This window comes from Chelonia mydas, chromosome 7, assembly GCF_015237465.2.
Source record: "Chelonia mydas isolate rCheMyd1 chromosome 7, rCheMyd1.pri.v2, whole genome shotgun sequence".
Classification (NCBI taxonomy): Eukaryota; Metazoa; Chordata; order Testudines; family Cheloniidae; genus Chelonia; species Chelonia mydas.
The window spans coordinates 89,849,318-89,872,060 of record NC_057853.1 but is presented as its reverse complement, the minus strand read 5'-3'; the positions used below and the strand labels follow the sequence as shown (position 1 = coordinate 89,872,060).

General features: G+C 41.3%; 1 protein-coding gene across 6 annotated transcripts in view; it reads left to right on the top strand.

The window, feature by feature from the left end:
• The window catches only part of SLC16A12 (solute carrier family 16 member 12), a 67,304-nt gene extending 54,140 nt beyond the window's left edge, over positions 1-13,164 (top strand). For 5 of the 6 annotated variants that reach the window (XM_043552330.1, XM_043552328.1, XM_043552329.1 and 2 more), the window contains 4 exons: positions 345-488; positions 2,776-3,367; positions 4,607-4,866; positions 10,465-13,164. In XM_043552330.1, coding sequence (XP_043408265.1) covers positions 345-488; positions 2,776-3,367; positions 4,607-4,866; positions 10,465-10,715 — 1,247 coding nt within the window. In that variant the 3' untranslated portion in view covers positions 10,716-13,164. Of the gene's footprint in view, positions 1-344; positions 489-2,775; positions 3,368-4,606; positions 5,147-10,464 lie in introns of those variants that run through there. The other variant, XM_043552332.1, reaches the window with a different exon arrangement.
• The last annotated feature ends 9,579 nt before the right edge of the window (positions 13,165-22,743 follow it).

Genomic DNA, 22,743 nt, shown 5'->3' with positions numbered 1-22,743 from the left:
ATGCTCCTAAGCTAGTCATTGGCTTTGCCTCCTTTGACCCCATTAATTGAATAACAGCTTTGTCTTATAATGGTATTGCCTGATTTAAAATAGCCGTTGACCTGATTTTATGGAAAATAGAAAACAACCATTTTGAAAGGGTTTTTGAGGAGGCCACAAACACCATGACATGATGTATGTGAATCTGAAATGTCACTCCAATTAGCCGCAGCAGCAGATCAGTGTTTTTCTCTTGTTTGTCTGGTCTTGGTGCTGAATTTTGTTCCCAAGCCTTGTCTCCGGTGATGAAGTGCATGTGAATACACACTGAATTCATTCACTAACTGCATTCATTATTTTTGAAGCCCCACTTGGAAGTTTTATCAGTAACCATCTATCATGTCAAGTGGGCATCATGCTCGGAGGATTGCTTGCATCTGCTGGACTGATCCTGAGTTCATTTGCCACAAGCCTGGAACACCTCTACTTTTCATTAGGAGTGCTTACAGGTAGGAGGGGTTCGTGATGTTTGCCCCAGCCATTACCTTAACATTATTAGAGGGACCACCACTGTCCCAATGACACTGCCCCAGCTGCAGTCAGCAGAGGCTCTCAAGCTGGAACCCCCTTGTTATGAAAGAACAACCTGCTTGCAGAGCATTATGTGGGAGGGCTCCAGGCCTCTGGTATTGGCTCCTGATCTGAAATAGCCCCAGTTTTGGTGACCTGCCTAGCAAACAGCAAAAGTCATCTGTTCAACAGTTGTGTGGCTGAGGGTAAACTTCCCAGATGATAAGAGGGTGGGAAAGAGGATTGTTTGTTGGTAGGTTACTGGCTGACAGGGTTCCTTTTGGTTTAATGCTTTTGGAGTTTTGTTGTAATATAAATTATTGGTCAAGACACACAAAGCTTTGAGAGAGTCATTGTATCGGTTTCTTAAGTCACCATTGCATGGCTTATTTCTGCCTGCTCTACATTCAGTTTATAAGCACAAATCCTCTGTTGAATGCATTATCCTAATGCATCCTCCCTTTGAATTCAGCCACTGTGTTAAAAGAATACTCTCAGTCTGTCCTGTTTTTTTATAGTTGCTTGTACACTAAAAAGAGGGAGAGGTTGCAATAGTTATACTGAAATTCCTGCCTCATTAAAACTGCCGCGGTAGCCACGGTGATATAAGCCTTGTACTTGGTCCCCTGCCGTTGAGTAGCAAGTTGGTAGAATTACTATACTTTGTGTGCTGCCAACAGCTTATTTGCTAAGAAAAAAAAATTCCTTGTTACAGTGTGTGTTGCTCCTGCATTACAATGTTAATCTTTGTCCAATGTGTTCGTAACAAATAAAAAGGTCCCTTGTAACACACAGCACCATGTCACATACCCTGCTACTGCCCCTGAGGCTTCCTTTATGACAGCTGTTATGAATATTGAGGAAGAGAAGCAATGAAGCATTGTACATTAAGTTGTAGACAGTCCATTTCACAAGCAGTGAATTTAGTTTGCAGGGAGTGAGTAGGGAAGAAATGAACTAATAGTAAAAGGCTGGTAGTACTGATGCAGTGAGCTGACCTGTAATCTAGAGGGCAGTTGAGAACAACACTAGCTTTGTAGTGTCAAAATTCACTGCCCTTCCTGGGGTTTGGCTTTGTTCACAAAGAAATAAACAATAAGAGAACATAAAGTTCAATTTAAACCTTCCCCCCAAAAGCCACAGGTCCTGCCTCAAGACATGCTAGATACTCTTCATCTCTTTTTTGTCTGGGTGAGGTAACAAGCTGCTGGTCTCAGTGTGTCAATTTAATCCATTCAGCCCTCTCCCAGCAGAGTCAGCACCTGTTAGCAGGATGGAGTGTTTCAGGCCAACACTGATAGCCTGCTACATCCTGAGACTCTCCCAAGCTAGTGCTTTCTGCCAAAGGCAATGGGAGAGGTACCTGTGTAACTGAGGGTGCAATTTATTTCAAAATGCCAGTCTGGAATAAATTTCTGTGTCTGATTCAGAAATCAAATGCCAGCACTGATGCTAATGTCTGATTCTTGTGCATCAGTCCTTGAAGCTCTGTAGCAAAATCCATGAAATTGTTCCCTGCCTAGATGAATCTAATTAATCTACTAAATAGGAAAGGCATCTTGTTCCGAGCCTTTTTAACCTCGGTTCTGAAAGTGGTCACAGCACCTTGAATAAGGACTTTCCCAGGGGATTTAAAACTGCACAGAGCTCCAGCCAGTTCAAATGCAGAATTTCTTCGTCTTATCAAAGAAAGTTTCCCGTAGAACATTTTACAGTAGAGAGAAATTCTCTATGCCACCATTCAGAGATCTGCAAACACACAAATCTGCCCTGAAAATAGATATTTGGGTTTGTAGCTGAGTGTAACACTGAGCAATGATCTTAGGACCAATGTGCCTGATGCAATGATCCCGCTATCTAAATGGGAGCTCGCTCCGTCCCCTGGCACTCAGCGATGCCTGGGTACAGGGCCAGACTACTAATAACTGGCCAATGATGCTGTGCTCCTATCTAGTCTGAGTACATGTTCATACACAAAGCTCATCAATCCTCACTGAGCCTCTGCATTAGTACAGATTAGTGAGGTTCAACTATATTTGTTTGACTCAGTATCTCTGTTTTTTTCTTCATGTTTTTATCCCATATTCACTGAATTGCAAAATGTGATAATCCACAAAGGGCCTCTTGATTATTCATGCTGATCGGAGTAGGTTACTTGGTTTAATTTAATGTATCCTGTTACTTGTATTCAGTATTAAACAACCTTCATTCTGCTTTTTTCCCTAGGACTTGGATTTGCACTTTGTTATTCTCCAGCCATAGCAATGGTGGGAAAATATTTCAACAAAAAGAAAGCACTGGCTTATGGGATAGCCATGTCAGGGAGTGGAATCGGTACCTTCATTCTGGCCCCTGTGGTCCAACTCTTGATTGAACAATTTTCTTGGCGTGGAGCCTTACTCATCCTGGGTGGTTTTGTTTTAAATCTCTGTGTCTGTGGTGCCCTGATGAGGCCTATTACTCTTAAGGAGAACCATAAACACCCTCCTGAGTTTCTTGAACAGGAGTATGTCTCAGAAGCACAGAAGCAAGATTTAAAGCAATTGTCCATCTGTTCACCTTTAATCAAACCATGGTCCCATGAATGTCTGTGCTGTTGCTCCTGGCAAGAATACAACTTCTTACTGATGCCAGACTTCATGATGCTAGCAGTGTCTGTTTTATTTATGGCATATGGCTGTAGCCCTCTTTTTGTCTACCTAGTGCCTTATGCTTTGAGCGTTGGTGTGAATCATCAGCAGGCTGCCTTCCTTATGTCCATACTTGGTGTCATCGATATCGTTGGTAATATCACCTTTGGATGGTTGACAGACAGAAGGTAATGACAGACCACAAACTAGTTATAAGCCTTTGCATGTGGGATAGCCAGGTGTAATGCTTGCTAATGTACATTTTGAGGACATTACAATGGCTTGTAGTGTTTTTCCAATAGATCAGCTCAATTTATGGTATTTATACAACTTTCAGAAATGCTAATTTTTTACCTTAGTTTTCATCTTTGAGTTAACTTATACTTTTAATTTTCATTTTTAGAAAGGAATAACATTTGCCCAAAGTTGCCATTGTCTGTAGTGTAAAAGTAACTCACTGTTCAGTGTATATTAAGCTTTACCCTTTGTACCTGATCAGTAGAGGATGTGAGTCTACTACTTCTGCCTTTCTGTCTCATTTGTGCTGCTGTCGTGGCACAAAAGGGATGAAGGATCTGGCACTGTATTGTAATGCATAAACACAAAAGGGCAGAATTAAGGTTTTATGTGACTTCTAACTTCTGCATTTCCAGATGTTTTAGTGCTTAGCCGTGTTTTGCTACCTTTACTCCATTGTGACATTTTGTTGTATGCAATCTCTATAACACTGGTGATGAAGATCAGGTGGGTGTGGCAGTAGGCTATTCTAAAGGTCGACATACTTATTCTTTCAGTTGTCATACTTATTCAGTGCACTGGATATTTGAGTCAATGCGAATTGTGGCTTTGATTCTTCTCTCACTTACACCACTTTTAATTCCATTGCATCAGTCCTGATTTATACCAGTAAAAGTGAGAAGAGGGAATAAGATCATTTGTCTTATTTCTGCAAAATATTAGGAACAGTTATAGTGAGCTTAGGTATAAATACAGAAGAGTATATGTTATTCAGACAAAGTTTTAAAACCAAGACCAAGGGTTGAATGGGCCTGGAGGTTGAACTACCCTCACCCCATCAAGGGTGGTCCCCAAGAAAACTGAGGCACATTCATAGCGTAGGGAAGCTTGCACTGCTGTCCCTAATGTGTGTTTTATGGATAGATAGAGAACTTCACTCTCCAGGTTTGTCAGTCCAGCAGAGTGTTAGAGCCATCACTGGCTGGGTTTTGCACTTGGAAAGCTGTTTGTTAAGCTGGACATTAAAACTGTGCAGCATAGAAAAGACAGGGAACAGGTTAAAACAGAGAATATCCCAGGCCACAACCGTATGTTAATTGCATATGGTAAACTAATAGGTCTGGAAGTGAACAGAAACAAAGAGGAAGTACACATGATTGACTTATCCTTCCTCTTTTTAAAATCCACAGGTGTCTGAAGAAGTACCGCTATTTTTGCTACCTCTTTGCTGTGGGAATGGATGGCCTCTGTTGTCTCTTCCTTCCCGTTCTCCAAAGTTTCCCCATGCTTGTGCCATTCTCATTTACCTTTGGGTATTTTGATGGAGCCTACGTTACAATGATCCCTGTCGTAACAGCAGATGTAGTGGGAACTGCTTCCTTATCATCAGCCCTAGGAGTAGTTTATTTTCTTCATGCACTCCCTTATCTAGTGAGTCCACCCGTTGCAGGTCAGTTCACAGATGACTCTACTGTCCTGTTCATACTGTTAATCCAGCTTTACCATCTGATGAAAGCAGAACGATTTATTATTTATCTAGACCTGGTCAGACATGGGAAGTAATTTTGTGCAGAAATTTTGTTCTATATATTTCATAGAAATTTCAAACACTGATGGAAAATGTCATTGAAAAATCAAGTTCTGGAAAATGTTGCCCATCTCTAACTTCTAGCCATCAAAATTACTCACTTTTGTGGAAAAACACATTAAAGGATGAAAATAAAAGAGCCTAAAATCATAGAAATGTAGGGTTGGAAGGGACCTCCCGAGGTCATCTAGTCCAGCCCCCTGTGCTGAGGACCATATAAACCTAGATCATCCCTGACAGGTGTTTGACCAACCTGTTCTTAAAACCTCCAGTCATGAGGATTATTTCACAGCCTCCCTTGGAATCCTTTTCCAGTGCTTAGCTATCCATATAGTTAGAAATGTTTTCCTAATCTCTAACCTAAATCTCCCTTGCTGCAGATTCAGCCCATTACTTTTGGTCCTACCCTCAGTGGACATGGAGAGCAATTGATCACTGGCCTCTTTATAAAGGCCCTTAACATATTTGAGGACTGGTATCAGGAACACCCCCCGTCTTTTTTTCCCCCTCAAAACTAAACATGCCCAGTTTTTTTAACCTTTCCTCGCAGGTCTAGTTTTTTAAAACTTTTATCATTTTTGTTGCTCACCTCTGGACTTACTCCAATTTCTCCACATCTTTCTTATAGTGTGGCACCCGGCTGGACACAGTACTCCAGCTGAGGGCTTACCAGTGCTCAATAGAGCAGGACATTTACCTCCTGTGTCTTACATACAACACTCCTGTTAATACACCCCAGGATCATATTAGCCTTTTTCACAAATGCAAAACATTGTTCACTCTCATTCAATTTGTCATCCACTGTAACCCTCAAATCCTTTCCAGCAGTATTAGTGCCTAGCTAGTTATTCCCTATTTTGTACCTGTGCCTTTGATTTTGCCTTCTTAAATGTAGTACTTTGCACTTGTCTTTATTGACTTTAATCTTGTTGAAATCAGACCTATCAAAGTAGTTTCAAATTCTAGTCCTGTCCTTGCTTGCAGCCCCTTCCAGCTTGGTGTCATCTGCAAATTTTATAAGCATACTCTCCACTCTATTATCCATGTCATTAATGAAAATATTTAATAGTATTGGACACAGGACAAGGACCCCCACTAGTTTGACAAGAACCATTTATAACTACTCTTTGATTACTGTCTTTCAACCAGTTTTGCACCCACTTTATAGTAATTTAATCTAGACCACATATCCCTAGTGTGCTTATGAGAATGTCATGTGGGACTATGTCAAAAGTCGTGCTAAAATCAACATATATCACACCTACAGCTTCCCCCCATCCACTAGGCCATTAGCCCCGTCAAAGAAGGAAATTAGATTGATTTGGCATGATTTATTCTTGACAAATTCATGTTGGCTATTCCTTATAATCCTGTTATCTTCTAGGTGCTTGCAAATTGATTGTTTCATAATTTGTTCTAGTGTATTTCTGGGTACCTATAATTCCCCAGGTCCTCTTTGTTCCCCTTTTTAAAAGATAGGTACTATGTTTGCCCTTCTCCAGTCTTCTGTGACCTCACCCATCCTCCATGAGTTCTCAAAGGTAATTGCTAATGGTTCTGAGATTGTTTCAGATGGTTCCTTAAGTACCCTATGATGAATTTCATCAGGCCCTGCTAACTTGAATATATCTAATTTATCTAGATTCATAGATTCCAAGGCCAGAAGGGATCATTATAATTATCTAGTCTGACTTCCTGTATAACACAAACCATAGAATTTCCCCAAAATAATTCCTAGACCATATCTTTTAGAAAAAACATCCAATCTTGATTTTAAAATTGCCAATGGTGGAGAATCTGCCACAACACTTAATAAATTGTTCCAGTGATTAATTACCCTTACCATAAAAAAATTATTTCCTGTCTGATTATGTCTAATGTCAGCTTCCAGCCATTGGATCCTGTTATATTTTTTTCTCTTGGACTGAAGAACCCATTATCAAAAATTTGTCTCCATGTGTAAGTACTTGTAAACTGAAAAGGAGTACTAATGGCATCTTAGAGACTAACCAATTTATTTGAGCATAAGCTTTCGTGAGCTACAGCTCACTTCATCAGATTCATTCCGATGAAGTGAGCTGTAGCTCACGAAAGCTTATGCTCAAATAAATTGGTTAGTCTCTAAGGTGCCACTAGTACTCCTTTTCTTTTTGCGAATACAGACTAACACGGCTGCTACTCTGATACTTGTAAACTGTAATCAAGTCAACCCTTAACCTTCTCTTTGTTAAACTAAATAGATAGAGCTTCTTGAATCTGTCTCTATAAAGCAAGTTTTCTAATCTGTTAATCATTCTCATGGCTCTTCTCTGATCCCTCTCCAATTTATCAATATCTTTCTTGAATTGTGGACACCAGAATTGGACACAATATTCCAGCTGTGGTCACACCAGTGCCAAATACAGAGGTAAAAAAACCTCTTCACTACTACTCGAGATTCGTCTGTTTCTGCATCCAAGGATTGCATTAGCCCTTTTCGTTACAACATCACTCAGGGAGTTCATGTTCAGCTGATTATCTACCATGAGCCCTAATTTTTTTTCAGAGTCACAGTTTCCCAGGATAGACTCCCCCATCGTGTAAGTATGGCCTAAATTCTTTGTTCCTAGATGTATTCGTTTACATTTAGCCAAATTTAAATCTAAATCTTCTTTAACCTGATCTTTTCCTGTTTTGCTTTGTGTTCCTTCCACCTGTTTGTTAATATTTATTGTGGTAAGTATCTGGTCACAGTTTGCCTTTTTAGTGAAGATTGAAGCAAGATATGCATTAAACATATCAGCCTTCTTGAAGTCATCTATTATTAGCTCACCTTCCCCATTAAGTAGAGAACCTACACTTTCTTTCATCTTTTTCTTGTTCCTAATATATTATAGAACCTCTTTCTATTGCCTTTTATGTCCCTTGCTAGATATAACTCATTTTGTGCCTTAGCTTTTCTGATATAGTCCCTACATGCCTTTGCTATTCTTTTGTATCCCTCCTTAGCAAGTTGTCTATGTTTCCACTTTTAGTAGGATACCTAGTTGATATTCAGGTCACTGAAGAGCTCCTGATAGAACCATATTGGCCTCTTTCTGTCTTTCCTTTGCATTGGGATAGTTAGCTATTGTGCCTTTAATATTAATTCTTTGAGAAACTGCCAGATTTCCAGAACTCCTTTTCCTCTTAGATTTTCTTCCCATGGGACCTTACCTATCAGTTCTCTGAGTTTGTTAAAGTCTGCTTTTGTGAAGTCCATTGTCCTTATTCTTCTGCTCTCCCTCCTTCCTTTCCTTAGAATCATGTAATCCATTATTTCATGATCACATTCACCCAAATGGCATGAAGAGCCACAGACAATCCTGATATGAATCCTGTGGAGGTCAGGGCATCCATGCAGGGTGCATCCCCTTCTCAGGCCTGGCAACATAGCCCTCTACACATGCCAGCTGATTTGGGCTTGTGGGACTCAGACTAAGGGACTATTTAATTGCTCTATAGATGTTTAGACTCAGGCTGCAGCCCAAGCTCCGGGACCCTCCCACCATACAGATGCCCATGACAAATTTTGGTGAGAAAAGAAAACACTTGGAGCAGATGAGAGCATCTGGCCCATATTAAAAACAAAAGTCCTCCTCCAATATTGGTAAGGAGGTGACAAAGCCAGAAGAGAATAGGGGAGATTAGTAGTTAACATGGGCGGTGGGTGAGCCATGGGTTCAGGGAGGCTAGCCCCTGGCCCAGCCCAGCCGTTCTGTCTGAGACCCCACCTGTCCTACCCCCGCCGAAGCCCAGAACCTCCCCCCAAGTCCCGGCTGCCTGAGTGCCTCCAGCTCCAGAGCGCTGGGTGGGTAGCATGTGCTCCCCCTCTGCCCGGAGTGCTGACAAGCACCCCCAGCCCTGGAGCGCCGGGCAGTGCAGCTCCAGAGCTGGGGGTCCCCCCAAGCTGGGTGGCCCCAGCCACCCCCGAATCCTGGCCACAGGTTGGCTGCCCTAGCCACAGCCAGCTTCCTGGAAGAGGAGCAGCCTGCCTGGGCTAGGGCCAACTAGCAGCAAGCAGAAGGGGGCCTGAGGGCGGACATGGGCGGGCTGTTTGGGGAGGCATAGTCTTCCCCAGCCTATGGTATGTACCGCCCATGGTAGTTAAGAGCTTTTCAGTTTGTGTATTTTTATAACATTTTCAAATATTATTAACAGTCCCAATGTGTTCTTCCCTTGTGACTGATCAAAGTAAACTCTCTCTGATGTTTTCATTGTGTTGGTGAGGAAACGATCCCTGTGGATTAGTTGTTTTCTAAATTCTATGTAAAATTCATGTGGGCCTTAGCACTAAGTGATGGAAAAGAGAAAGGAAAATAAACAAATAGCATTTGAGTCTACTTGAGCCCTGAGCAGAGGGCCAATGCATGACCTACACACCACTTGGGTCCCACTTAAGCCCTATTTTGATGGAGTGAATTCTGCACACTAAAAACAAACTGAAATTCAGGGGCATACAATGATATAATGCAGCACATTGTTATTTAATTGTTTCATGTAGTTCAGCAATATAAAAAGTGCAAAAATGTATCTTTTGCTGTGAAATTAAATAACCCTTGAGTTTTAATCAAAGGATGTTCTTTTATAGACTTTAGGATCCAGAGAGCTTTACCCATCCATTTCAGAAATGTGTCATGGATTAGGCAGTGGGGTTTTACTGTTGAATTTCTTTAGTGTGGGCTGGCAATAGTCTATTCAATTCTATTCAGGTTCTTAAGTAGCCATCATCATCACCATGATATCTGAACCCCATGATTCTTGCCAGTTTAGTTTAAATTTCTGGCTTGAAAAATGAAGTAGTGATTAGGACAATGCTGTTCTGATCATTCCACAGAAAGGATTTATATCCATTTTGAGTGATGTGGGAAGATCAGCGATTCATATCACCTTTCTTGAACAGCCATAATACAGTCTTCGTACATAGTACAGTATGTGTCTTTCAGTTTGTATTTGCTGTTTACTCCAAGTTCAAACTCAGCTCTGCTTTTGATGCTTTTTAATTTGATTTGTCACAGCAAAAATATTAATTGAACATTTCAAGTGATACACAAACGCAGGCAAAGTTTCTGGATGGGGAACTCATGCACAGAATAGCATTTACTCCCATGATGGCTCTGAGCGCATTTGCAGACTGTCAGCTAAATCAATGCTTTTAGAGGATGTTTGTATAGGATTGTAGGGAAAACTACAGTGTCCTTTTGTGATGGGGTTATGTTCTGAACAAAAGCTTCTAAAAACTTGAGCTAAGTGTGATGAGATCATTATGCAAGATATTTGTTTTCTTTCCCTGGAGACAAAATGTATTTTAACTGATGTGTCAGCTATATATGCTTGTCACTTAGTCACTGGTGTATGTGATAGAACTGCAGTACGAATGCGGTACTGTACAAGGAGTTTGTAAAGTATTAAATACCTTAACAATTATTTGTTTTCCAATAGGTTGGCTGGTGGATACAACCGGCAGCTACACTGCATCATTCATTCTGTGTGGATTTTCCATGATATTCAGTTCAATGTTACTGTGCTTTGCTAGACTAGCAAAGAAAATCAAAAGGACACAGCTGAGGTCTCTTACCAGAGATACTGACACAAAACAGCAGATCTGGACAAATGGAGCAACAGCTTATTCTGTGTCTGGAGATTTAGACCAAAAGGATGTAGAAATATTGGCCACTGAGGCAAATAGATGACAAGTGCCATCAAGCTTTGGTATGCAGCACAGCCATGGCTAAGAGAGATGTGACTGCATATGCTACACTCTTGAAGATATATTTTCCCAATACAATGAAAGAAACAAGACATCTTTCAACTAGATTTTTCTCTCATATTTTATTAGGGTAAAAACTGTGGTTTATACAGCTCTAAAGCAAAGTTAGATACAAATGAGGAAAGTTCTTCAGTTAACATATGCAGGATATTTTCTGAGTCAGTAATGCTGGCTCCAGAGATAACACGATGAATCTACTGAGGTAATTGATCATAATCAGTGGGGGAAGGGATAGCTCAGTGGGTGGAGCATTGGCCTGCTAAACCCAGAGTTGTGAGTTCAATCCTTGAGGCGGCCATTTAGGGATCTGGAGCAAAAACTGGGGATTGGTCCTGCTTTGAGCAGGGGTTTGGACTAGATGACCTCCTGAGGTCCCTTCCAACCCTGTTATTCTATGATTCTATGGATTTACGTGACCATCACAAAGCAAAACTGAACAACGGAACTTAGGTTGAAAACTGTTTTAAAAACAGGGCTGATGAAATAAGCTTTTCAATGATGCACTCTGTTTTGTTTATCAGTGGACTGACCAGCAAAAAAATGTTCCAAACTTATTGGCCGTTGCCAAATGTTTGAAAGTCACTGTCACTGAAAATGCCAATGTCATTGTTAAGGAATTCTGTGGGAGAGTTGTGTTTTAGACTATATAGAACATTATTTCAAAGTATCTCTGAAGCAGCTTTAATTTTACAGTGTGCCTAAATTTTGTACATAACTAGCATTCAGCTTTATGAGAAATACGATTCTTACAGCTCTGTTCCCAAACCTGCTACAAGATGTTTGCCCTCTCCCACTTCAAAGGTCCCTGGAAACTGGATTTCTAGGGGATAGAGTTCCAGTTCAGGTATTATTCCCTATTGCTGATCCCTTTTGTGAGCAGATGGGAAGGGAGTCTGTGACTGCCATCCCAGCTGGGCTCTGGAGCCCAGTGTGTTTGGTTTGTCCTTCCAGGGTTTTTATGCATGGGACCAGGCATACTGAAATGTAAAGCAGCCAAAGCAAATTCTCATTGCCTGAAATCCAAACCAGACCCAACCCAGAGAGGTCCTTCTCCTCTCTAGAACTCCAGGGGCCAGATCCTCAGTGGATGTGAATCCGTGATTTACAACAGATGAGGATCTGGCCCTAGTTATTTTTGGCTTGTTTGGGCCAGAAGACAACTGCTGACATTTACTGCTGATTCAGACTCATTGTGTTGGAAAAAACCAATACAATTGGGTGCTTCAGAAAAGCTATGGAGTAAATGTAGCTTGTGGGGTACATTACTGATACACGTCTACCTTTCCAAAATGTAACAGACAGGTGACATCTAAACTCTGAAATGAAGGTTGTTTCTATGTTTTGATACTGTATAAGGTTGTGTTCTGTTTGTTCTCAAATTGATTAGCGCTCAAAGAATTTTCATTACCACTGAACTAGTATTTTTCTTTGTCATCTACAATGTATTCAGGAAAAAGAAAAGGAGGACTTGTGGCACCTTAGAGACTAATACATTTATTTGAGCATAATAATAATAATGTTAGTCTCTAAGGTGCCACAAGTCCTCCTTTTCTTTTTGCGGATACAGACTAACACGGCTGCTACTCTGAAACTTGTCAATGTGTTCAGCAGTTGCTCATGATTTCCTAGTCCTGTAAATGTGAGAAGGGAAAGTGACAGTGATCACAGTATATAAAGCTGTTTGAGATCATCAGGAGCTGACGGTACATACTTTAGGGGGATAAAACTATATTTTTTTTACTATTTTTATAAATAGAACATGAGTTGACTAGATTTATTTGTCATGCATATTTCAGTATAAAATATTGAGGCATAATTTAACCTCACTGTTAGTGTTCTGAGAAGGTATTTATTATGGGTACCATGTTACATAAAGCTAAAGAGCCTGATTCTGCAGTCCAATTTAGCTGCACAGAGCATAGGTAAGGGGGTTGTATGCAAAGGTAGCTTAAAAGTAACCTTTGCACTTCACTGATACTACAGCAGCTCTGTGAAAGGGGTGGTACCCCAGTCGCGGGTTGCAAAAGGCCCAGGGCTGAAGACACAGCCAGACATCCACATATAGCATAAGGGTGTCCCAGCCACATCCCCTTTCTCCTTGCTGCTCTGATAATACAGAGGGAGAATGTAGTTTGCTGACTCTGTGCCACTTGAGGATCACTCTTTCAAAGGTGACCCTCTATGGGCCAGTTATGCCAGTAGTGCAATGCATAGTGGTCATACCACACCGGTGAATCTGGCCCATGGCTTTAACATGATCCTTTTCTCTTTAGAAGCCTGTAGTTTTGTAGTCTTTCAGTTCTTTGCAGTTTATTCAGTAGTGTATTATAATTGCTGCAGAGGAGCTAGAAAGGCTACTAAAAAGTGTAAAACCTCCCCAAAATGGGTATTAAATGGAGGAAATCACACCTGGAATTCTGGTTTAAAATCAATGGAATATTGCCAAACAATAAATTTCAGGCAGGATTCAGGTTGTAAGTATGGTACAGCAGACATACCTTAAGCAAAAAGAGCCATTTTTGAATAAGAATGGCCATACTGGGTCAACCAAAGGTCCATCTTGCTCAGTATCCTGTCTTCTGACTGTGGCCAGTGCCGGAATGAACAAAACAGGGCATTATTACTGAATGATCCATCCCCTGTTGTCCACTCCCAGTTTCTGGAAGTTTAGAGACATCTGCAGCATAGAGTTGCATTCCTGACTATCTTGGCTAATTCTTTTTTAATTGAGTTATAGTTTTCGCCTTCACAACATCCTCTGGGTACTGTGCATTGTGAAGTACTTCCTTTGTTTTGTTTTAAACCTGATGCCTATTAATTTCATCAGGTGATCCCTAGTTCTTATGTTAAAGGGTAAATAACACTTCCTGATTCTCTGTCTCCATACCATTTGTAATTGTATAGACCTCTATCATATCCCCCCTTCATCGTCTGTTTTCTAAGCTGAACAGTCTCAGTCTTTATAATCCCTTTTCAGACAGAAGCTGTTTCATACCCCTAATAATTTTTGTTGCCCTTCTCTGTACAACTACAATACTCACCTGCTGAAGTGAAGAAACAGATTGACAGAGCCAGAAGAGTACCCAGAAGTCACCTACTACAGGACAGGCCCAACAAAGAAAATAACAGAACGCCACTAGCCATCACCTTCAGCCCCCAACTAAAACCTCTCCAACGCATTATCAAGGATCTAAAACCTATCCTGAAGGACAACCCATCACTCTCACAAATCTTGGGAGACAGGCCAGTCCTTGCTTACAGACAGCCCGCCAACCTGAAGCAAATACTCACCAGCAACCACACACCACACAACAGAACCACTAACCCAGGAACCTATCCCTGCAACAAAGCCCGTTGCCAACTGTGTCCACATATCTATTCAGGGGACACCATCATAGGGCCTAATCACATCAGCCACACTATCAGAGGCTCTTTCACCTGCACATCTACCAATGTGATATATGCCATCATGTGCCAGCAATGCCCCTCTGCCATGTACATTGGTCAAACTGGACAGTCTCTGCGTAAAAGAATAAATGGACACAAATCAGACGTCAAGAATTTATAACATTCAAAAACCAGTCGGAGAATACTTCAATCTCTTTGGTCACTCGATTACAGACCTAAAAGTTGCAATTCTTCAACAAAAAAACTTCAAAAACAGACTCCAACGAGAGACTGCTGAATTGGAGTTAATTTGCAAACTGGATACAATTAACTTAGGCTTGAATAGAGACTGGGAGTGGATGGGTCATTACACAAAGTAAAACTATTTCCCCATGTTTATTTCTCCTCCCACCCCCCACTGTTCCTCAGACATTCTTGTTAACTGCTGGAAATGGCCCATCTTGATTATCACTACAAAAGGTTCCCATCCTCGCTCTCCTGCTGGTAATAGCTCACCTTAAGTGATCACTCTCGTTACAGTGTGTATGGTAACACCCATTGTTTCATGTTCTCTGTGTATAAAAATCTTCCCACTGTATTTTCTACTGAATGCATCCGATGAAGTGAGCTGTAGCTCACGAAAGCTTATGCTCAAATAAATTTGTTAGTCTCTAAAGTGCCACAAGTACTCCTTTTCTTTTTGTGAATACAGACTAACACGGCTGCTACTCTGAAACCTGTACCTTTCCCATATCTAATATTGTTTTTGAGACAGGGCAACAGAACTGCACACAGTATTCAAGGTGTGGGCGTACCATGATTTTATATAGTGGCATTATAATATTTTCTGTTTTATAATCTATTCCTTTCCTATTGGTTCCTTACATTCTGTCGCCTTTTTTGACTGCTGCTGCACATTGATGGGATGTTTTCAGAGAACTATGCTGTCATTCAAAACACTTATAATCAAAGAGTTTGGAAAATCTCAGGTAAGATTCTAACTCTTGTCTTCACTCTGTCCCCTTCTGTTTGCCCATATTCTGCTTACTGGAGAGACTCCCAGAAGCTGCCATAAAAAAGAAACATTAATGCATTGTTGTTGTGTATGTAAATTGTGCTAGGAAAATAAGTTTGTTGCTGGATGATCTAATCCACAGTCCTTCTTTCAGACTCTGTTGGGCTGCCCTTTCGGGCAATCCAAATAGGACTACTCACATGAGTAAGAACAACTTGCCTGAGTAAGGCTTTGCAAGATCAGGCTCCACTTTTTGTATTTTAAGGAAAAAATAAAAGGCATTTGCAGCCACACTTGTTGATTAATTTTGTTTTGTTTGCACATTTGGGGAATGTAAATATGGAGGTAGAAAATATGATGGTAGACTGTTAAAATGGCAGTGTGTTCAGGGACTCTAAAATTGGCTGTAGAATACATTGCTATCAACACACTTATCCCTGAAATGCTGAATAAAAGTTTGACTCTATAACTATTTATGACCAAAATAGGTCATATATTCAGCATCTTGGGAAAATGTATTGATAGGAATGAATAAGAGTATTTATTGTATTATAGATCTTCAGTATTTCATAATAGTAAGTGAAACTTTTCAAAGACATTTACGTTGAAAAAAGTGCAGTAATGATTACACGCCCTCACAAGATTAAAATACAGCACAGTCAAAATATCAGTGCTTTGTTTATATATTGTTAAATTGAAATATATATGTTTATAAATTGTGTGCATCTTGTTTACCAGCATCTTGGCAGATAGTGAATGTAGCATGTGTTGGTACTGTTACACCAGAGACTAAATAAAAACACATATTGCTCACAAGAAATCAGCTTTTACTCAACTTATCTTCTAGTGTCTGATTCTGCTCCTGCTTAAGCCAATGGGGAAAATCCCAGTTATGAGGATGATATTTAAATAGCACTGTGCAAACACATAGCAAGAAACAGTCCCCCTTCTGAAGAGTTTATGGAGACATAGAAAGGTGAAATGACTGCCAGTAGCAGAGCCAGGAATAGAACCCTGGTCTCTTAGATATTATTCCAAGATCCTATCCAAAAACTGGGGTATAATGTTGTCCCTGAACAACTCCTTCTTCTGCATTGGAGAAGATTGAAATCTCTTGATTACTATATCTACAAGACTTTGTAAATGGCAGATAATATATACTTATTTAGTTAAGCAATAATAAATGGAACTGCTCACCAAGTAAGGTACCATTCAATGTGAGTAAGAGTGGCAGAATCTGGTCCTTAATCAGTTGAAAGATGTTGCTATATTTGCAGTCCTTTCATGTGTTAATTTTGTATTTTCTTTTGTTTTGTGCAGGTGCAACTTGTAGACAAAAATGCATGTTTGTGTATGGCAGCTTTTTATAGCATAATGATTGGCACCTTATACATGCCCAGAGAATGCAATGTAAATCTTGATGGAATAATAAGTAGATGGGTTGATCTCTAAGAACACAACTTTTTAGGAGACTGGTTCATGAGGTTAGCTTGCATAACTAAATGTGTGCTTAGGAACAATTCCTATGTTCAGTAAAGCAGTATTTAATAAAATTAAAGGCCCAGTCCAGTACCCTCTTGTTCACAGGAAGAGTCCTTACTCATGCAAGTAATTCCACTGTCTTCAAGGAAGCCTTTTGTATGAGTAAAAAGTGTTCAGGAATAGTAACTAACTTTGAAAATTTGAATTAAAATTAAGCTTGCTTTTACAATCACCATTGTGTGTGTGTGTGTTGTTAATTCATCATATGTAGAAGATTTTGTGGTTCTTTCTCACATGCAGAGCTAAACAGTAATTGTCAAGTAGTGTAGGCATGAAATGGAGGCGATATAAGATATTGACCCTATTCCTGTTCTCTGCGCCAAATTGGAATGGCTACATTGCTCTCATCCCCAACTGCAGCTTCCCCCCACGCTTGGCCTCCCAACCACATCCCTACCCTTGTAACTTGCTCCCACTACTTATAGTCCAAGCAAGCTCCGTGCCATTCTTTAAATCTCTCCTGAAAATATGCCTCTTTCATTAATCTTTTCAATGTAATTCTCCCTGAAGACATCCCATCAAACTGACTTCTGGCACTTTAGACATGTCTGAAGTGTTTGTCTGCATCTGAAACAGGCTGCAAGCTCCTTGAGAAGAGACCCAGGAGAAGACCCTCAACTGGTACAAATCAGCATAGCTCCATTGACTTCAATGCCACAGCCCAGCAGAGGATCTGGATGCTTGATTGTTCAGAGATGACCACACTGGGAGTGCTTTATAAATAATTATACTTTCAGCTGGTTGGAAGAGGAGAGGAGAGGGGGGAACCATAACCAAAAATGTCCATGTTGTTTCCATTCAGTGGTGTTTGAAGCTGACCCATTTTTACTTTTTCAATATTTACCACAATTATTTTAATCAATTTGTTTATCATAACTGAAATAAAAAACTGGATGAAAAGTTGTGTGAAAAGCAAACATTTGAAAAAGTCATTAATTTTTGTCATAAAAAAATCATTTTCAAGAAAAGGTCATTTTTCAATGAAAAAACTTTGTCTGAAAAATTTCTACCAGCTCTAATAATAATTAATTAATAGCCACTCTGCCTGCTGACAGCCTAGAATAGACACAATATTATAAGGTGAATATACTCTATAGTGGCATTTCTGCCATGTAGACCCACGGGTTTAGTTTGCCAAACTTTTACAAATCTTCTAAGAAAACCATTCTATTAATGAGGCATCCTGACTCGCCAAGCTGGTGCCTTACGTGTTCACTCTAGGCTACATAAAAAATAAAATACTCTAACACCACTCCACTCCACAACGTGCTCTGAAGGGACCACTGAAAAGTATTCCCGTGTGATTTCCGATGCAATTTTGTTTTACTTTCAGGTAAGGATCACTTCTACTATGCAAGTGATTTTTGTTGATCCCTTGAGTGTGTCCTGAAGATAGGTTTATGATCCAAGTCTTCACCTGATGTAAAACAGCATACCTCCATCAAAGCCCGTGGAGCTTCACTAACTGACACCAGCTAAGAATCTGGCTCTCTGTGTCGATGTTCATGCTTACAAACACTGTGTGGTGTTATATAGTGGGTGCCATTAGTAAGTAAACAAATACTTCACTGTGGCATTACCTTCAATATTTCTTGTACTTCAAATGTAGGCTATAGTGAGGCATTTATATTGGAGCGTGGTAAATGTTTACTTTTTTACAGCACCCACTGTGACTGGGTTCTATTTCTATCAAGTATATACTATAAAAGATAAAAAATGTAGTCACAACTGAAGCTAAAGCAATTTAGAAAAATATTATACTTGCTAAACTTATAGTGTGCAAATGAAACCCAGAGCAAGATGATGCAGCTTCCCAAATTGTACTGGGGCTGACTACTTTTCTTGTATTTTTAGCTTCATAAAAAGGAAACTTCTACAACTTTGTGTTCTTTGTTCATATTCTTCACCCACTGAATTTACATGATTACCACTTCTATGGTCTGCATATGCTTATTGCTCTAAACAACTGAATATACATAGCTGGGTTTTCAGAAATCATTTTAAATGCCTGGCCCATTCCTCATAAATCAGTACCCGCTGGCAAAAGCATGTTACCTGCAATGGTGTCGAAAACCCAATCTTAAACTGTTTTAGGGTCAGTGGGTTTTAGCAGAGGGGGCAGAGGCAATAAAAGCACAACCTCAGGTTAGGATTCTAGGATTCTTCTTCTGAATTTATTTCACCTGGAGAATGAATACCAAGAAGAAGTGTTTGAGAAACAGCCAATGGGGCAGATTCTCAGCTGGTAAATCAGCATTGACTTCAAGGGAGCAATGCCAATACACACCAGCTGAGAATTGGCCCACTGTCCTAAACAAACAAACAAACCAAACCAAAAAAAGTCAGAACACCCCTTTCCCCATTGAACTTGGAGTTATTCATACAAATCCTAGGCCTGCATGGTAAAAATCAGGCACGGCTTCAGGTTTCCCAGCTTTTCTAAGCTAGAAGATCTGTTCTATAGTTGCCTAGTGCAGTTTCTTCAAGCTTTGCCCTATTGAGAAGAAGAAGTAGGCAGTGAAATGCATGGTAGTGTTTTTCAGGGATTTTCTGTCTGTTTAAAGATGTAAATCTAACAAATGTGCCCTGTTTAAGCATCAGACCCAGTACCAAAACAGAGCAGCTTTTACCTCTTTCAGTTATATTTCATTCTGAATAATGCCAAAGGCTCAGTCTCTTGACAGAACAAAACTAAGCAACAGAACCACCTGGTGGGGAAGAAAATCACTCTCACACATACAAAACTCTACACTGATACAGATTTGCTGAAATATACAGTACATCCAGTACCTAAACAAGTTAATACACAAGTTATAACCTTTCCTATGTAAGACCAGTGTTTTGGGCTTTTTTTCTTCTTCTACCAACCTTAATGGTCCTTAATTTAATTTATGTAATGATAGAAATATATGTAATCTAGCACCTGCACTAAGAAATAGAAATATGTGGCTCAGATTCTGAAATTTCTTTTTGAGAGATTTAAAATTGTAAACTATTTTGAATTGGTGACTAGCTGTACATAACATGTATGGCTGTCTGTCATATTCAACGATGACATCATGACAACTCGTGTTCTCTTGTGGCTGCATAGTCCTATCTGTGAGGAGCGAGGATGCAAACAAATGTCACATAGGAATGTGTAGATTCCCACTGAAGACTTGGCATGATGTGTGGTCATTTTTTCAATGAGTTTTTTGTATCTGTCTTTCTCAAAGTGTTTACAACTTTTATTGATTGCTCTCCATTCAGGTGTGTCCTTGGCTGTTTCTAAGTTATCTATATTTATGCCTCATGCTTTGAGATCCTGTCTTTGAAATATTTATTTACTGCCCTTCCTGTGCTTTCTGAGATTCATCTCATGATAGAGGACTTTTTCGGGAGTCTAGCCTTACCCATTCTGATAATAAGATCTGTCCATCTAAGCTGTGCTTTGGTAATCATTGCCTCAATGTTGGTTATTTTTGCTCTTTCAAGAATGTTAATATTTAATATAATAAAATATCCAGGAATGTGAAGGCAATATACTTTAACATTAGATACATAAACATCAAATGTATAGGCTTCACATTCATAGATTCAAAGAATTTAAGGCCAAAAGTGATCATTAGATCATCTTAGTCTGACCTCTGGTATTTCACAGGCCATTACATTTAACCCAGCTCGCCCTGTACTGACTCCAATAACTTGTGTTTATCTTTTGGCGAAAGCATAAATTCAAGGCATCTAGTCTTGATCTGAAGACATCAAGAGATGGGGAATATACCACTCCCTTTGTTCCAATGGTAAATCACCCTCCTTGTTATAAAAATGTGTGCTGTATCTCTAATTTGCAATTATCTGGCACCAGCTTCTAGCCGTTGATTCTTGTTATGCCTTTCTCTGCTAGATTTAAGAGGCTTTTGGTGCCTGGTATTTTTTTCCAGTGGAAATTTCTGGCCAAGATCTTTCCCCACAAACAGCTGCCTTCCTACTCCTTCCTTCCTCAAGATTCATCTTGAGGAGTTTCCCGAAAACTGTCTCCTTCCATAGCAGGGAAGGGGGGGGGGGTGTCATGGCCTTCCTACACAAAAGGGAGCCTCCAGATGTGCTGAGGCTGCCTGATGGAGGACTGGCCCCTCAGTGCTACTCTGCTGCCCCCTTCATCCTCATCCCCTAGCACAGGGGTGGGCAAACTACGGCCTGCGGGCTGAATCCAGCCAATCAGGGCTTTGGATCTGGCCCGCGGGATTGCCTCCCCCATGGCACCGCGGGCACCATGCCCCTTCTGGAAGCAGCCAGCACCAAGTCCCTGAGGCCCCTGGGGGAGGGGAAAAGAGCAGAGAGCAGCACCGCCCCCTGCAGCTCCCATTGGCCGGGAATGGGGAACCGCGGCCAGTGGGAGCTTCAGGTGAAGTACCCACAGGCGAAAACAGCGCGTGGAGCCCTCTGCTTGCCCTCCCCCAGTGGCCATAGGGACGTGGTGCCACCCACTTCCAGGAGTGGCGTGGTGCGGGGCCAGGGAAGGCAGGGAGCCGGCCTTAGCCACACTGCACGCCGTTGCCACCCCAGAGCCACTCCAGGTAAGCGGTGCCAGGCTGGAACCCCAAACCTCTCCTGCATCCACACCCCAGCCCCCTACTGCACCCCTCCTGCACCCCAACCGCCTGCCCTGAGCCCCCTGTTGCACCCTGCACCACAAACCTCTGCCTTGACCTCCTCCCGCACTCTGCACCCCTCCTGTACCCCAAACTCCTGCCCTGAGCCCCCCAATCCCCTGCCTTGAGCCCCCTGCTGCACCACACATCCCTCCTGCACCCCAACCCCTTTTCCTGAGCCCCTTCCTGCACACTGGACCCCTCCCACACCCCGCACTCCCTCCCGTACCCCAGCCCCCTGCCCCAGCCCTACATTCATGGCCCTGCATGCAAATTCCCCACCCAGATGTGGCCCTCGGGCCAAAAAGTTTGCCCATCCCTGCCCTACCAGGATGGCTCAGGTGGAAGCCATACCACCATTGCTGCATGGCTGCATAGTAGCAGTTGCACAGACGATTTAACAGAAGACGACGTTACTTGAAACAGTATCAAGTGCAGATGAAATATCTTACTCTCATATCTGTGAGGCCAGTCAGGGATCATGCTCTGGAGAGTCAGTGGTTCCTGGCTTCATCTCCTCTTCTTCCCAGCAGTTCTCAGACTTGGAGAGGGAAAGAGGTGGGGTAGGGATAGATCACTCTGTAGATGTGACACTCTTCCCCTCCCTTCCACCCCCTTTATCTTCTCCCACAGGGAGTCCCTCCCCCACCTCTACCACCCATTCCGGGTCGACTTTGTTTTTGGAAGTGGAGGAGAAAATCTGGACCTTAGTTATAAAAAGCAAGAAAGGCCTCCTCCCCCACCTTTTCAGAGAGAAGAGGTGGAAGTGTACTTCTCTAACCCTTTTATGACCGTGTGCATATGGGATGGGAGACATCAATTTTGTGAGAAATTTTGTCAGAAATGGGGTTTTCATGACCCAGAATCACATTGTAAATTCCCTTTGGCTTCATTTGTGTTTCCTAGAGACCAACCCCACCTGCCAATAACGCAGCTGCCAGTGCAATGAGTGAGAATTCCACATGTGCATCTCAAGCCAGAGTTTTACACCCTTGATGAGTAATATTTATTCCTGGATAACTGACTGACTACGTGAAGCACTTCTAACAACACGAGTGATTTGGGCACTTAATGTGACTGCTGGAGGGTTTTTGCATTTTGACTGGTGCCTGCTGTCTGATAGAAATGTACAAAAGTGAAGATCTAATTGGTCCTGAAAAATAGCTCTTACTTTTTTCACAAACAAAGTCTTAAAGGGGTTTGCTTTGGAAATGTAGCATGTTTTCTACATGAAGCATTGCATGCCATCCCATTGGCCAAGATACAATAATGGAATGTAAAAGTGTCACACTGTACAAGTTTCAGAGTAACAGCCGTGTTAGTCTGTATTCGTAAAAAGAAAAGGAGTACTTGTGGCACCTTAGAGACTAACC